Below are 18479 nucleotides of genomic sequence, written 5' to 3' on the forward strand. Positions count from 1 at the left end.
AAAATATCATATTTATTGGGATATAACATGTTTTTCCCTATCAATTTGTTCCCATAAGCTGATAGTTTTATTTTTTATGTTGCCTTTTCCAAATATCGACCCATTTAAGAAGGTCGCCATCTTTAAAATGACCACCAGACGTTTAGATAACGTTCTTATCACGGCCAAGTTTGAGTTTTCTACTTTCAGTGCTATAACCATCGACCATTGATTAGATCCTGGTCCCGGATAAACCTGAAAGCATATTATTATGATATTGGCCTGAAATAAGCTAATATGGTTTATATGGACGTCTCTTCTTTTCAATCTTTTCTCTGTTCTATCCTTCATTTCTTGCTTTGTTTCACTGAGAAACAGTCTCAAAATCATGGCAATACTGAACCATTGCTTATCAGCTGAAACAAAATCTTTAATTAAATGATATGTGAAATGATTCTATAGAATGAACTATAAACACTACAAGGGCACACTGATATAGTTCATAATGTCATGTAACTTAGCTTGGAGTTCTGTGACAACTTCAATACGTGTATGTATAAAAAAATGAAAACAAGTCGTATCCCATACAGCAAAATGTTAAAATATATATTGAAGGCGGTAATAGGATAGTCCCTTGACCTTCAAATTATAATAGTACTTACTTTGTATTAACAGATACCAAATTTGAATATATCATTGTAAGTTTAAGTATCTGTGCTTTTGTTTATGTTCTATTTCAAACTCTTGATAATGTCGAAAAGAGTTTAATAGAAGACCTCCTAAACTATGGAATAGCTTTCTTAGATGCGTTGAAAATAAAACTAAACTATTTAGTTTTCGTGCGGATGAAACAAGACGTACGTGATGAATACCCCCAGACATCAGCTTATTGTCAGAGGAACAGGGTTATTGAAAATATGATACAATGCTTTGTATATTGTACAGGGAGAAAGTGTACAAAGACGCACAAAAAATGGTGTGCAAAACTGTATAAGATCTCCAAACTTCACTGCTGTACCTTAAAAAGAAGAAAGTAGGTCAAGATCAAGGTCACTGAGTCAGTTTTGAAATGTTTGTTCAAAACTGTACAAGTGGTTTGAATTTTATGGCAATATCTTAAAAAAAGAAGAAAATAAGTCAGTAGGTCAAGGTCATGGACAAGGGACCATGTAATCTGCTTTTTAATCTTGTCTGTTGACAGTTTCTGTGATATGCAGGCTCCATAACCACAAATCAAATCAAGCCTGCAACATTTTCGTTTATGTCGTGTTTGGAGACCTGTGGTTTCCACTTCTTTGTTTTATTATATCACCAAGGGTCATCAACTAGTTATACTTAACATATAAAGTATGTTAAAAAATCCAATGTAACTCTGTTCGTATTTGAAACAAATAAAGGGCCACAACTTAGTAAAAATTCATTGAAATGGAACGTGTTTTGCACATGCATAACTACACTTGGTACCAATGATAACAGACATTTTTTTTCATATACATATATAGAAAAAAAATAATAAAGGGCTACAACTATGTGAAAAATAATTCAAATGGAACATGCTTTGCACATGTACAACTTGACTTGGTACCAATGCAAGGTTTGATAAAAGTCTCGCATATGATGACCGAGAAATAGCGCGGACAAAAGTTTTCCATATACATATAAAGAAAGAAAAATAAAGGGCCATAACTAAGTGAAAATTCATCCAAATGGAACCCGCTTCGCACATGCGCAACTTGGATTTGTACTGATTATAATTACAAAGTTTGATTATAAACTGGCAAATAATTGCTGAGAAATAGCGCAGACAAATTCCGTGTACAGACGGACGGACCGGAATCCAGAATAGCCCCTAGATACCTCGGGGTATAATGATAACTGTGCAAACAAACAAAATGATCATAGCAACAAAAGGTGCCGATATTGTTTGGAATTTATATATGAACAGAAATGCGCTTGCTCCATGAAATCACGAAGAAGCCGATAATCGTATATATGTTCATGCAAAGCATGCCTCATTGACAGGAAACCGGACAATTACAATTATTAGTTAGTTCTTGCTATGGCAGTGTATTGATGTTTTGTGGCTTGCTTACTTGGTCCTTACTCAAAGGCATTGCCATTGTTTTTTGCTATTACCCGTTGCGGCACTGTTTCTGCATTTGTCGGCAAGGGCAAGAAATCTGCATGGCAGGAATGGAATGTTTGTGAAACAGCTACAGTTCAAAGTATTTTATAGTCTCAGTGTTGCCAAATACACAATAACTGAGTAGGAAATGGATACATTAGAATATTTTTTTTTAGTTATATTGTATGCTCGATCAAGCACGACATGCAAGATGGACGAAGCTCGACTTGATTTGTTTGCCCGGAAACAAAAAGCGTATAATGCGATTCCACCAACAAAAGGTGCTCTGAAACGATTCATCAAGCGAGCAATTTTTCAGGCAGGCCATGTCTGGGGTAAAGCAGCTGTTACCATGCAGCAACTGCCGCCTCCGTCAAACTGGGGATGGCTGAAGCAGAACGACGTGTGGATCCCTTATCGGATGTAATTGTCGGTTATAGCTGAATGCTTCCAGGTCCTTCAAAAGTGTGGCTGCAAAAGAACTTCCTGTACTGGAAATTGCAAGTGCCATCGCTTAGGTCTGTTATGCACAGCAAATTGATGTTGCAACTGTTAAGAAAATGACTAAATGCGGTATATGCATATTTTGTTTTGTTTCGGTTAGAACACGATTTCCGATAGTTTCATGGGTATAGTAAATCAACAGAGATAGTTTCTTAAGGTTTGCATTATAAGATAATGTTGCTCTTGACAGGCAAGTGCTCACGCTGTCCTATTTCTTTATCCCCTCGTGGTTTATAAGACGCATTTTCAAACGATGTTAATTTATTGCATTGAATGTAATCTGAGTGTAATGTATACAAAACTTATACTGGTTGGTGTGCTTCAGATTTTACCATTGTTCGAAAACAAAACTGCAAGTTATAAAAACTTAAGTGTTGAGATGTCTAAAGCCATGAGCTTAGTCATACAAAATTGATTACAAACTAAAAGAATATGAATACTACAGATTGGTATTCTGTTCTAAACTGAAACGAAAGTGTATAAATAAAACCAAGGAGTTGCGTTCAAAAAACGCTTGATGCCCCCAGTGGCATCTTTGTCGATAGATTTTGCACCTAGGTCCAAAACGATGTCAAGGTCACACTGAGGTCAGGTGATGTTTGAAGATGAGGAATGGTCACAGTTTACATCTGTATTAGTATCAATTCATTTTTGTAAGGGGTATTGATGCTAGACGAAACGGTTCCATTTGGTTAACAAAGAGATGGCCCATATAAAGCAACCTAAGTCCAAAATGAGGTCAAGGTCAAAGTCAAACTGAGGTCAGGTGATGTCTGAAGATGAGGAATGGTCACAGGTTACATCTTCATTAGTATCAAGTCATTCTAGTAAGGGGTACTGATGCAAGACGAAACGGCCCCATTTGGTTAACCTCGTATAAACGGACGGACGGACGGACGAACGAACGAACGAACGAACGGACGGGCAGGACAATCACTATATGCCCCCCGCATCAGTAGATGCTGAGGGCATAAAACTGCTATCGTTTTAATGTATTACATGCTTGCCTCAAATAAAGTACTGAAAAGTAAATACAAAATGGCGGCCATTTTGTTTTTGCAGCGGCCATCTTGGAAACGACATTATTTCAAGTGGCCCTTGATCTTATGTTAAAGCGCATGCCAGGTAGTTACTGTCCTGTAAATTTGATGCTTGTATCATCAACTGAAGTATTTTTGCAATATCCTGCTCCACTATACTATGGATATTGAACAAGCGGTAATTTATTTTCCATCGTGCACCAGTCACATTATCACAATATTTCATATTGCAGAGATGCTCCACATATTTTATGCCTTCGTCAACGTTACACAAAAACTTGCGTTAACATTCCTAACGAACAACCGGTTCACAGCACACAGCAGTATGCACAGATTAGGCGAAATGTAAACAAACAAAAACAGAATGCAAAATAATTACTCTCGAAATGATGAATGAATTCATCTTAGAAATGATTTTGAATTTGAAGTCATACATTGGTACACATTTGTATTGTTGTTTGTTTAAATCACATTGCACATTATGCTGCATATACACATTTTAGCGTACACGTGTAGTTTAACGACGACTGACATACATTTTCACAACGAACTATATCAAAATTATTATATATTAAAATATTTAATTGACGAGGACAGCATTTCCCTTCTGTATTCGCAAATTCTCTGTCGGCAAAACTCATTGGTTTCATTTAAAACATGAAATTCTATCGATCATTACAGATCTGGTGCAGCCGTTCTGCGCATGCCTAAAAGTGATTATAAATGGGAGCGCACGGCAAAATTACGCAAATTTTTGCATGGCTGCACGAATTTAGTGTATAATATACTGACTAAAGGTTAGGGTTAGTATCACAATGGTTACAAAATATATACATTTAAGATACTTTTCGTTCAAATTGCTTGAATCCGGTGTATACCGGAATCTGTAATATATCACAGGCGCCTTCAGATCTGTTTTGGTAGCTGGGTACAGTTCGATTCGAACATTTTGGGCATGGCCAGGCTTACATGTAGCGAGTCGTAATATTGCACTTCCCTATTGTGCAGAATCAGAGTGGCCACTTTATAAATTGTATGCATGCTTTGTGCTTTTAATCAATCACAAAATCAGGACTCTCATACAAGAATACAGAAAGTCTGTTATCTCTCACTGTAATTTACAAACATCCAAAACCACGAAATTCTAATTATTACAAATATTGACGGGGGCCAAAAGTCGAAGTGTACCCTGCTACCTTCAGTGACAGCCAAATTCTGTTGGTCCGAGTAGTTTATTTAACGACGCGCAAGAGTTTTCCCGCCACTTCTTGAAAATTGTTGAGATCGTGTCACTTTCTCGTGCAAAATTATTTCTGTAGTTGGAACAAGAAGAAAAATGAAAAGAATAATTCCATTGGTGTTTTTAAAAACAGATATGTAGTCGGAGAGATACTTGGAGAGAAGGATTTCCTGGAGCTTCTTGGCTTGTGGCTAGGAGGGTAACATTTTAAACTTTAATTTTAGCGTGAGGCTAACTTCGAAAAGTTTTTTGTTCGAAGCAGGAGTAGTTTTAGAGACATTACGAATAATGTGCTAATCAGTGCCAAAGTTCTACAATGCTAAGAGGTATTTAAAAGAGACATTGTACATACCAGTGTTAATAATGACTAAGTCATGTAAGGGGCACGGCTAGATTATAAAAAAATGCCCGTAGGGTCCGCAGAAAATGAGTCTGAATCGACCGAGTCCGTCGTCGAGGGCGCCGTGGTCTTCGTCAATAACGAAGTATATATACTGTAGGGATCAAACAGTGATGTAGCTAGTATAACTAAATAGTGATGGAGAGAATACTGAGACGATAAAGATGAAAAAGGGGTTAGAAAACAGCTCTTCTTTGAAATAGTTGAGCTAAAAACTCTTTGGAGGTCCTAATATGATATATGGTTCTCGTTCCAAGTCGCATAAAGTATTTATACTGAATATTCAGTTATAATACTAAGGCTCGTGTTTTCAAGGTACCAACATTTAGTCGAGTAACAAAATATGCCACTGAACCTCAACTTTGAAACAGATGTAACAATTTAGGATCGTAGATTTGTGCATTTCAGCCCAACGGCAATCCTATACCCCGAGGTGTAAGAAAATGTTTTCCAGCACCAGGTGAAAATACGAGAATGTTATGTCCGGTATACAAAACTCGGTAAATTAATCGGTAACCATCAGAATTAAATTCACTACTGGGTTGGATTATTTAATTGTATTTCACTATATTAAACAACATTGAAATACTCTAAAGATTTTTGGTGGATAAAGTTTGCATGTCTACCTTGCATATACGTTTAAAGATATTATATAATATACAATTATCGACTTTTTATTCGGCTCGGTGAATATAACTTTTTGAGGGTTGACAACATGTATCAACCTATGAAAAAGTCAATAATTGTTTTATTACATGAATAAATGCATAGTCAGTTTTGTTATTATAATTGTATCTTTAATAAAGAAATAAAGAATAAAAATGAATAAGTTCAAGAAACATGAATTTTAATAAACATGTTTTTCTGATCATGTACATAGATATAATATGTAACTAAAACAACACTTTCCCAGCAGATTTAAATGTCAACTTTTAAAATAAAGTTACTTTTTCACATGGAAAGTCCATTTCAAAACTTTCCCAGCAGATTTATATATTTTAAAGTTACTTTTTCTACATTTTTGTATAGACTGGTGTCCACGGTCTTCAGAATTTTTTACAATTTGGTACCCTGAGTTAGTTTTTCACATTGAAATTAATGTTAGTATTTGAACAACCATGGAATACAGGCATTGGAAAGTTACATGGTCCGGCAGAATACAGAAACTGCTGACGAGTAGAATTGTATGTAGTGTCTACATGTCTATATAGACTGGTGTCCACGGTCTTCAGAATTTCATCCAGATCGATGTCATCAGTGTTGAGATCAGTTACTAAGTTATCAAACTGTGAATCTGAAACAGGAACCAGTTCAGTGTTCAAAGGAGTGATTTCATTTTGTTTTATGCTAACTGGTGAAATACTGAAAAATATCAGTGAGATATGTCTCTATATCACTTATAGTGCCGAACTTCGTTTTTTTTTTCAGATAAAATTATCTCCCTTGAAATATATTCTTTAATTAACTCCCTTTGTTGCCTTTATAATTACTGGTATTCTATTATTATCCTAACATTCAAACCATACAGTCATGTACAGCTAGACAACCTTATATAGGACAAGCTGGCTGTAATAAATTTTGCAAAAGAAATAACACAGTTGGCTAATATAATGCTCTAGAATTATGTTACCTTGGTTGCCTGGCCTTGCCGTTCATGTAGCTATAGATACGTCTTTCCTCCACTTTTCATCGGTTCCTCACTATAGTATTGTAGATTTTACTGGCAATAGCTCATTTAGTTGGTTGTTGTCTTAGTTTATTATCACAAGACACCAACTCAACCTTACGTAATATGCCAGCAATTTCGTCGAAATTCTTCCCCACCCAGCCAATTGTGTTCCAAATTCCATCCTTATTCGTTATGCTATACAGCTCCTAGACCAATATTTCCATTAAATCCATGATGATATTTAATTCTGCAGCTTGACTTTTCCAAGGACTCTCGGATATTCCCCTGTTGTTTACGTTTTTCGTGTTGTTTTTTATGGTTCATGTAGTCTTTTGAAACAACCCCTCGGGGGAATTTTTGTTTTAGTTTTTTACGCCACATAGGCCTTGGTCTATCATAAAGAATACACCAAAATGTTCATAATAAGTAGAAGAAACTTTCAAGAAAGGTTATTCCATTTTGAACAACACATTTTGTCTTATATCACATGTGCTTTGACTGTTCATGTTCTTTTTTGTAGAAGATATCATGTTTCTTTTTCAAAAGTATTTTGTCATTATTTTTATAATCATTGTGTGTCTAACATATTTGTCCAGGTACTTCGGGAGTTGAAAGTGTCACAAACCACGTACATTTAAAAAAAAATGCAAAAATTGCAAAATGAAAGTGAAAGTAGAGCTGTCAAATTGGCAAAAAAACTGTAGTATTTCAACAGATATAAAAGTAATCTATTTTTCATTTCCGGGGTACCTAGATAAGCATGTAAGACACAACAAAAACAAACTTGGAGAAAATATATATTTGAAAAATTAGAGTTTGATATTTTGTACAAAATAGAATGTGGACAGCTGAAGTACATGTTTTGTAAGACAAAATACATATTACCAAACAAGGTGACTTCTATAGAAAGTATTTTCTACTTCTTCTGAACAACTCCGTACATGTATGTTATGAATATTATGAGTCTGTCCGATATAATTTTCAAAATGAAAATTTACCCATGGGGTGGTCTCAAACGCTTTACATGAACCTTAATCTGACCTTCAGCGTTTGTAAACAAAGCAAGCTTCCGGTTATTCAACGAACTGACGGCACTGACCCGAAAAGTTTTAAATATGCTTACTTAAAGTTCTACTGTCTGTCGGCCGCGGATTGTGCATTTTTTACAAAATATTTTAAATGTAGTTTTTAATTTTCAAAAACAAAATGGCGTCGTGTTGATTTCACGGACCTAATCACCAATATTCGATATTAATGTGCCTGAGTGTCCATGGTTATTTAGCGGATGCATCATATGTAACACGGTACCCTAAATAAATCCTAATAACATCACGAAGTATTAGTCATATTTGAACATGTAAACATATAATAAACAGAAAATTCGTTGAGCTTTACCAATAAGCATAAAATAAAAGGAAAAACTCCGCCTTCGTGAAAAGATTCAATTGTCTCCCTTATCGGTGAAGATATATTTCGATATCACACTGCAAACAAACAAATATCCTCTATTTCTTTGTTTTTATCCCTGGTTTCAACCTTTTTTTCTTTTATTTTGTTACTTAAACTTTCCGATATAGTGTCCGACATTTTCCTTTTGATGTTTGGTGAAGTGTAGCCAGTGTATGTCTTCAAAGAAGATTCAGCTTTATGACCAGTTACACTTGTAATGTGACGACTCGCAAACTCATTACTGTCAAGAATAGTCCTAAGAGAATGATTAGTATAACGTTTTGAAAGTCCGGCTTTAGAACTTATAGTTGGCATCATGTCACCAATGGCATTGTGGCCAAGCGGCGCGTTAATGTACCAATTTACAGGGCTCTCTCCTTTATTCGGGCGCTGAAACAGTCTCTTACATTTCGGGTTCAGGTGTCTTTTGTATTTCATGAAAGATTTGACTGGACACAGTGGATCATCTGAAAAAGATAAGAAACTTCTTTCATAAGAATTGAGATTAATTATATCTCTCGTGTATCATTTGTCAATTAGATACATGTAATCAGTTGTCGCATCAGACTCGTAAAATAAAAAAAAATGAGATTTAATGCACAACATTTTATAAGATCTATCTAATAAAATTTCCAGTAGGTTTCATTTATAAAAAAAATTGTTTCCGATAACATGCCAAAAAATAGGGTATATAGGTCGGACATGTTTTGAGAGGGATTTTTTTACAATGCAGAAATTACAACAGTTACTACCCTTAGAAAAGTCTCCATAAAGGCGGGTAGAATGCACTTTAGTGGTTCCCGGAAGTTTACAATGCGCATGCGCAGCAAATTAGGGGTGTGGGGTAAAGTGGGGATGTGGGGCCGACAGCCCCCAAACATATTCATCTCAAAATAAAGTTACCCCTTTTAACTTTTAATATGTAAGACATTATTATTCTACTATTATTATCGGGACCGCCAAAGTGCAAGTGCTCCAGTATAAAAATAGTAAAAATGTCCACACAAAAAAAATCCAACGCCATAAAAACATTTAGGGTTGTGACAATGTTTTAGGCCTTATATTCAGTGAGATTCTTTGTTGTTGTTTTTTTCATACCGCTTTTAGCATACATCCTGCCATCAGCACTGTTTGGATCATTCTGGTGATTTTTTGTCTGCTCATCTTTTGTTAGATATATGAAGACGCGCCCATCTGAATCGGTTGTGGCTGCAAAGTCACCAACTGTTAGTTCATGTATATTTTCTCTGCCTCTTCTACCAAAATACAGCATTATATCAACAAATACTTTTTGTTGAAGTTTAACATTGTCGTTAGTGTCAAAATATTCATAAAGTTTCTTCGAGTCACTCTCTTCTATTGGTGGATAATGTATAATAGCCCCTTTTCCTTCACGTTTCAAATCTATGGTCACAGCTTTAAAAAGTTTCTGAGACACTTGAAATGCAGTCTTTGATAATGTCTACATTTTTGGTGAGCGAAAGATGCCTGTTAAGTCCATATCGTATAGAATACAAACTAGATTTTTGGTATTTTTCACCATTTTCTTGTCGAACCTCCACGTAAAATTTTGACAGAATATCATCAAGCACTTCATTGCTGTAGTTTTCAAAGGTTTCCGGCAAATTCCTACTTTAAGGTATTGTCTAAATATTTTAACAGCATTATTTGTTTATCTCCGTGTGTTTTTAGCATCCTTTTCCTCTGATATCCTTCTAAATTCTTGTTCATCAACTGTCGGGAATCTTTCCAGCGTTCTTTTGTCCGACATTTTTGTTTAGATTGTTTTCAGGCCTAACTAAACTAAAGGAACCAGCGTGGGAGCCATCTGGTCTAGTCGCGTAATGGCTGCCAGGTATTTGAACACTACTTTTTCACTTGGCATGGCAACAGAGGTCTAAACTGAAGCTAGTTTCCATTTAAATTTCATTGTGGATGTATTTTTGACATTTTGGTAGGAAAAATGGGAGAGCAGGTTGTATTTGGGGAAGTCAAGCTCAATTTTAGTATGAGTAGTACTTCCAGGTCACAGCAGTGTGATTTTGATGTCAGTTTACAGTAAGCAAATGTGACCAGAGAAATCTCTCTTAGAAGATACATGACCCCTACTTTTCTCTTCCTTTTATATCAGTTTTATCATAACTCTTCAAAATGAGGTAAGGATTTGTTCTCTGAAATTGGTCTAACTATGTTTGGTAGCTCTTTAAAAAAGGTCAGTTTTATATAGAATATATAGGGAAAACTATTTAGCTTATTGTGACCTTCATGATTGCATATGGGAGCCGGTTTCTGATTGGCTGAACACCAAGCAACGTCTCATTTAATTGGACGATTGAAATTGGAAATATTGCCGTCTATTTTTAGACCAAATCAGGTTTATATTGGTTTTCCAAGCACCTACTTCGATCTATTTTTATTATCGTACTATTTATAACCCAAGATAAGTTGATATGATTTGTACTCATTACTTTTCGAACCGTTTTCAGCCAATCAGAGAAACAGTAGAATACAGTCATGTAATAACCCGTCTTATGTGACCTTTTCTCGTGAATCTCCTGAATTTTAATCTCAGACTATACGTACTTATGGGCGTTTGTGATACCTGTCAGAGTGTCATGCGAACGACGCATCAAATAATTGTGGTAAACAGATGTGCCAAGTTCCTTCCATATCTCTCGCTGTATGTCAAAGTTAGAGTTGCATTGACCTCTCTCACGTGTGTTTCAATGTTCATGCTTGACTGAATCTAGGGCCGTTATATTTTCACGGTCAAAAGGTCAAGGTCGGATGAGCGACTAAGTTCCATCATGACTCTCTTTGAAATAATACTGTCCATTCCTCTCAAAATATTCTTTTTGTAAATCATGAGATTATTATTAATACCGTTTTGCGTTGGATGTGTACATATCCAACGCATTTTTGTACTACACTTTAGTAAACTACCAAGTTGCGTCGAGTGTAACGTACTTTTGTAGTGACTACCAAAACTCGGCCGAAATTTGGTAGTGACTACCATAATGCGTTGCTACCATTTTGGGAGGCAAAAGTTCTCAATTACCATGCATACACCATTACCATGCATACACTATTACCATGCATACACTATTACATTGCATACACTATTACCATGCATACACTATTACCATGCATACACCATTACCATGCATACACTATTACCATGCATACCATACACTATATGCATACCATACACTATTACTATGTATACACTATTACCATGCATACACTATTACAATGCATACACTATTACCATACATACACTATTACAATGCATACACTATTAACATGCATACACTATTACCATGCATACGCTATTACCATGCATACACTATTACAATTCATTCAATATTACCATACATACACTAATACAAAACACACTATTACCATGCATGTACTATTACCATATAAACTATCACCATACATATACTATTACCGTATCCACTGTTAACACAGATACACTAGTACCATACATATACTTTTACCATATATACGCTATTACTATGCATACACTTTTATCATACATACACTATTACCATATATACACTTTTACTATGCATACACTTTTACCATACATACACTCTTACCATGCGTACAACCATATACATTATTACCATACATATCTTATTACCATACACATTATAACCATACATATCTTATCACTATACACACCATTACCATACATACACAATTACTATACACAGACTATTACTATACATAGACTATTACCATACATACACTTTTACCGTATCAACGCTATTACAATGCATACACTATCACTATACATACACTATTACCATACACATTATTACCATGCATATCTTATTACCATACACACTATTACCATACATACATTTTTACCATATATACACTATTACCTTACATACACTATGACCATACATACATTATTAACATGCATACACTTTTACCATATATACACTACTGCCATACACATTATTGCCAGGCATATATTATCAACATACGCACTATTACCATATATACACTTTTACCGTATATACACTATTAGCATGCACACTATTACCGTACATACACTATTACCATGCACACTACATGTATTACCTCACATACACTATAACCATACACACACTTGCCATACATATGTTTTTACCATACAAACTATTACCATACATACACTATTACCATACATACACTATTACCATGTACACTATTACAATACATACACTATTACCATACATACACTATTACCATGCACACTATTACCGTACATACACTATTACCATACACACCCTTACCATACATACACTTTTACCATACACACTGTTACCACACATACACTATTACCGTACATACACTTTTACCATACAAACTATTCCCATACGTACACTATTACCATACATACGCTATTACCATACATACAGTATTATCATACACACTATTACCATACATACACAATTACCATACACACCCTTACCATATATATCATTATACCATTCACGCTACTACAATACATACACTATTACTATACATACATTATTACCATGCACACTATTACCGTTCATACACTATTACCGTACACACCCTTACCATATATATACTTTTACCATATACACTATACACACTATTATAATACATACACTATTAACTTACATACACTATTACCGTACACACCCTTACCATACATATACTTTTACCATACACACACTATTATAATACATACACTATTACCTTACACACACTATTACCGTACATACACTATTACCATACATATTCTTATAAGAGTCGTCTTACGAGGATATGTTTGGAACAACCCTCTTTCAAGTCACATTAGACACGGATGTCCTTGCGTTTTGATGTAAGGACATAGAAAGGTTTATATTGTGAGTAATGGCGCTTTGACAATAGAACTGAAATTATGTACTAGAAGGAAAAATAACCATCAACATTCACTTCGTCTTTAAATGATTAAATGTTACATCTTCTTGATATAGTTAACATTTGTACTGAGTTATCTCAATATCCTCCCATACATATAAATTATAGTCAAGATAAGAAACTTTTCCTAAACCGTTTACTTCTAATTATGATGTTGACCTTTTATCTTGCGTTTGGCACATTTACAATTACGACGATACATTTTCATGGGATTCATCACAAAATAATTTGATTATGTGAAGTAGATAAGAAATAGGTCACAAGGAAAAATTATAGAAAAATCTTGTTAACACTCTAGAGGCCATATTTTCTACCTGATGACAGATGTTTATCTTTATGAAGAAATGTTGCAATATCATTATTTTGATATACATTTATTATGTTGTTTTTAAACATAAAAGTTGGTTTCCATATTTTTTATTTTAAACATTCAGAGCTGACAAGTCAGACAGTGTCTTTAATGTAATAATTTCCATGATTTTCACATGCTTTTGTTAAGTTAGTTTTCCCGTAGCCAGTCATATTATCGAATTTGTGGCCACATGATCAGTAGATTTGTGCAGAGCATATTGATTATCAGCTGGTGACAGGTTGTGATTTTGGAGAAGTCTTTTAGTTTTATTTGTTTTTTGTATGCCACATTAAAATTACATTTTAGTCATTTAAGATCACATAAAATATTAAAAGTTGGTGATTGCATATATATGTTATCACCAGGTTTTCTCATGTACGCGTTTATGTCTCCTATGGAAACGAGAAAAGATGTATATTAAAGAAACACAGTCAAAAGTCAAGTGGACCCAAAATGCATATTTGAAAATATGAAAACTAATACATATACTTTACGTAAACATAAAATTGTCTTTTATTTGTATTAAAGATATGTAAAACCAAAATTCATACATGCAAGAGATAAGATGTCGTGCGCACGAGATCAGATGTGGTGCCAACAAGATAAGATGTCGTGTGAACAATATAAGATGTCTCGCGATCGAGATAAGATATCGTGCGCACGAGATAATATGTCATGCACTCGAGATAAGATGTTGCTTGCTGGAGATAAGATGTCATGTGCACGAGATAAGCGCAGGAGATAATTTAATCTTGAAACATAAATGCATGTCCTTAACATACTTAGGTACAAAAACATGTCAATTTGAAAAATGAGCTCAATACATGAACAATTCTATTCTCGCGGATATTTCATATTTAGGATGACGTGGCTCAGTTCTGTAAACTTTTTAAAACATGTGTAGCATGTTATATATCCACGTTAGAACGTTCATCTTTCCATCCATGTACAAAGTTAGATTCTATTTTAACTTTCACCAGAAATAGTCTTCGTGTCTGTTTAACATGCATCTACTTGACTTCTGTAAAAATATACGTATACATGTCATATGTAATATGTACCTGTGTAATATATCCATGTAACATATATTCAATGAATTATGATTATAATATATTTACAATATCAGCCCAAGTTCACTGAGTAACTTAGTTTACTCGACTTCCATCTTCAGTGGTTTGAAACTCAAATGCGTACTCGTTAATCTGAGTGATTCCATCAAATATGACAACGAAATTCTTAGATGTTTTTATATATTTTTTAACGTCTTCAAATTCTGTTTCCGGTGTTAAATTACAACCTCGCATTCGTACTGTCACTGACTGTGGAAGTTTCTCCACTACCTTAACCAGATCACGTAAAGATGAACCAGACATTGTTACCATAAACAAGTCAACAAGTTCAATATTCACCATTTCAGGTGAGAGTGACAGTGACCTTTCACCTAGGCTGATTCTATACAACGTAACGTGTTTCACTTGAACTAACAATGGTAATGTTTGCAGCAATGTTTCAATGTCACCGGGAGATTCTAGAGAACCAGACTTAAATGTGTGTAGTTTACCGGCTGCTGGCAGCTCTCTCAGGTATGACGTCACCAGACCAGGTTCAGATAATAGTCCTACTTCACAGTCCTCTAATGACGATACATCCACTTTTAATTGTGACGCAGGTATAGCGCTCAACGCTAACGACCTTAGATCTGAATGTTGGGAAAAGTCCAGATTAATTTCTCTGCAGTTAATCTCGTGTGTGACACAATGTAATTTGAACAATCTAATTTCCACCATTGATTTTCTGTTTATAATATAATTCAGAAAGTCCTTCAGCACATCGTGCTCCATCTTGAAACAATTGATATAGATTGCTCGTAACTGAGAAATATTTTGAAATGTTTTAGCCAGTTCACTGGAACAAGAACTGTGTTTGGGTATAAATTTATTACCTTGCCATGTATTTGATATAACAGCTACACATTCCAGTGACCTGCTTTTCAACAACCGAATAATTTCCGCTTCTTCACATTTTCCACTGTAGTATATTTTCTTGATCCTGATAAAGTCATCAAGTTCACACTGATCGAATAGATCACGTAAACTATAAAGACCTGTCCGGATTAATATTGACTGTATATTAAGTTTATTGTGAATTGCCAGTAAGACAAGTTTTTCTATTTGATAGTTCTCGTCGATAATAAAATCCTGGAAACAAAGATTAGTATTGCCTTCGGTTTCTTTCAAACAAGAAATGTACAAGTTTTGTATATCTTTCAGAGGATTAACGTAACTGGAATCGTAATATGTCATAGATCTGTATGTTCTCGTTGTTTGAGCTTTGTTGATCGCAGTCATCAACTCTCGAGAAATTGAAGACATGATTTCTGCATTCATTCCGCTGATGAAATAAAACACTGTCGACATATCAAGAATGTTTCGTAAACTGCTGAATTTTTGTTTGACGAATTTTTGGACCTCATTTTTATTTTGGCACACAATGTATAGTGCACAGAAATATTCCTGCACTGTTTTGTGGGAAAATGAAACTTTAGAACTTTGACTGGTTAATTTTTCTACTTTACTTTGTGTTAATATTCCTGAGAGAAGACATAATTTCATATAATCGGTATCTTTATCTGTATAAAGATATTTTTCGGCGATTGATTTTTGAAAAACCAGCGTGCTTTCACGTTTGCCACTGAATAATGTTTCAAATGCTAATTGTCCCACAGCTTTCAGAAGTGGGTAGTATTTCGTGCAGTGTACATGTTCACTGAAGCATTGTGGGATATCACTTTTGGGTGGTTCGCACGCCTGTTGCATGTCTGGATATTTCTTAAACGTTCGTTTCAGGAGCATCTCAACAATTTGGCAGTATAACTCACATTGAGACCTTCCTGGATAAATTCCATCGTACCATAAACACAAAAGATACATCAGTAAAAGTGGAGTAGTTTCCAAATCCAAAATACCTTTATTTTCCAAAGTAGAATTAAAGTTCTGAATGTGTTTTTCTGTGTCAGTTTCGCCACTCAGAAGTGAGATTACATTTTTCTTTAACTCTTTAGCAGACGCTTTATTAAGTCCGACAAGTTCTAACTTTTGATCTATTTGACTTAATCTTAAACTGATTACGCTTATCTTCCACGGTCTAGTTGTTGTGAGGATTGTACATTCCCTAGCTTTCCTGTGTGGAATGTCACGTTGCCTTTGCTTACAGGCAGACATTGGGTGTATCCACTCGTCTAAACCGTCCAGAATCACTAAGCGTTTGCCCTTTGAAAGAATAACTTCTATGTTGCTTACAGTTACAGAAGGGTCTGCCAACCTTGGAATTATTTGTTTCACGATCATCTCATCAATGTCGCATTCCTCAGTGCAATCACGTAATGACAACAAGAACACGAATTCAAACTCTGCCATAGCCTGAATATCTTCCTCCTTGAAAAATTTTTGATCACTTTCGATACGCTGTTTGGCTTGACACCACGTTAAAACGAGTCGTTTACTAAATGCAGTTTTCCCGAGCCCAGCGTCTGCTGTAAGGTAAATTTCACGACACGTTTTGTTTTTCTTGTAGAACACATCATGCAATGAGGTGATCTTTGATTTAATTTCTTTTTCTCCTCCAAACGACCTCTGGAGTTCCACTGAATTTATGTCAGGCATGACGTAAAACTTAAGTAGAGGCGTGTCTTGTTCCTCTACCAAAGGTGAAAGAGGCAGGGCATGGTACTCTTGCCTGTAGAGAACTATCAAATTTTCCTTCAGGTCTACAATATAAACAAATATCATGCAAAATACTTTTATGTGTGCAACAAATCATTTCATTCTCTTAACATCAGATTTTCTTTCTAGAAGAGCACATTTAAAGGGCAAAGAATTAGTAAGGTCCTGATGGCGTATATTAGGATTGCAGTTTTTATTTCATAAAATTATGCAACATTTACCCTAGTCAACAAGAAGTTTTTTTTCGCTTATTTGATAGTATAATACAATAGTTATCACATATGTAAGAGTACGTGTCAGATTAATCATATTTAAATTATCGCCATGATGTTAGACTTTCCAGATTTTAGGACATTTTTTTTTTCTTTTTTTTTTTGGTAACCGCGTTTATTTCAAATTGTATACATATATAGATACATATAAACACATGATGCAAACGTACATATATAGATACATATAAACACATGATGCAAACGTACAATTACATGAATTAATAATGTAAATATCAAGACATATTGTTCAACATGTAATCTTAGTGATTTATTATGTATACATATTTTTATAACTACTTCATATACTATCTTAAAGGAGTTCATCACAATATTTTGTGCGCAGCTCAATCGCGCAGCAAGCGATATCCACTGTAAAGTTCAGAATTCGCCGCCGAAAGTGCATAATTGTCGGATATGAGGGCATTCGCGCAAAATATGTCGTATGTACTGACAATATAGGTCGTGCATCCATATTTTACCTTTAAAAGTGATGATGTTTTATTGGAGGAGTAGTTGTAGGAAGTGCTCGAATCGAATACATTGTGGACAGCCAATTTGAAAGTAAACTATTTCATCCAGTAATGATGCAGCCGACTCCAAGTCAAATAAAATTCCAGAAAATCTTAACGTAGATATATCTCCTTCAAGTTCAAATGTGACTTCCTAAAAATGTTGTTATACTTTTTGTGCCCCATCCCGAATTTCACGCAGTAAGACCAGAGTTATGGCCCCTGATAGTCAAATTGTACATAAAGGGTCTAAACATTTGTGTCGCATGTACCTCAAAATTATATGCGC

At 34.9% G+C, this 18479-nt stretch overlaps 2 protein-coding genes across 2 annotated transcripts in view; both read right to left on the bottom strand.

Moving 5' to 3' along the window:
• Positions 1 to 7885: 7885 nt before the first annotated feature.
• On the bottom strand, positions 7886 to 10114 carry LOC123537103 (uncharacterized). The gene is made up of 2 exons (XM_045320665.2): positions 9505 to 10114; positions 7886 to 8873 (listed from the first exon to the last, which is right to left on the bottom strand). Exons 1-2 carry the CDS (start codon positions 9677 to 9679, stop codon positions 8437 to 8439), a joined length of 612 nt encoding a protein of 203 aa, XP_045176600.2. The 5' UTR covers positions 9680 to 10114; the 3' UTR covers positions 7886 to 8436.
• A 3579-nt stretch (positions 10115 to 13693) lies between these two features.
• Positions 13694 to 18479, bottom strand: part of LOC123563855 (uncharacterized) — a 30603-nt gene continuing 25817 nt past the window's right edge. The window contains exon 5 of the mRNA XM_053523913.1: positions 13694 to 17453. Coding sequence (XP_053379888.1) covers positions 14833 to 17453 — 2621 coding nt within the window. The 3' untranslated portion in view covers positions 13694 to 14832. The remainder of the gene's footprint in view (positions 17454 to 18479) is intronic.

Source organism: Mercenaria mercenaria, chromosome 14, assembly GCF_021730395.1.
Source record: "Mercenaria mercenaria strain notata chromosome 14, MADL_Memer_1, whole genome shotgun sequence".
NCBI classification, from domain to species: Eukaryota; Metazoa; Mollusca; class Bivalvia; order Venerida; family Veneridae; genus Mercenaria; species Mercenaria mercenaria.

What these genes read in the sequence shown, in the direction of transcription:
- LOC123537103 (XM_045320665.2), bottom strand. Translation starts at nt 9,679, where the DNA reads ATGCTGTATTTTGGTAGAAGAGGCAGAGAAAATATACATGAACTAACA. An exon ending in CAGGATGTATGCTAAAAGCG is followed by an intron (nt 8,874 to 9,504) that starts GTATGAAAAAAA and finishes TATCTTTTTCAG; the next exon opens with ATGATCCACTGTGTCCAGTC.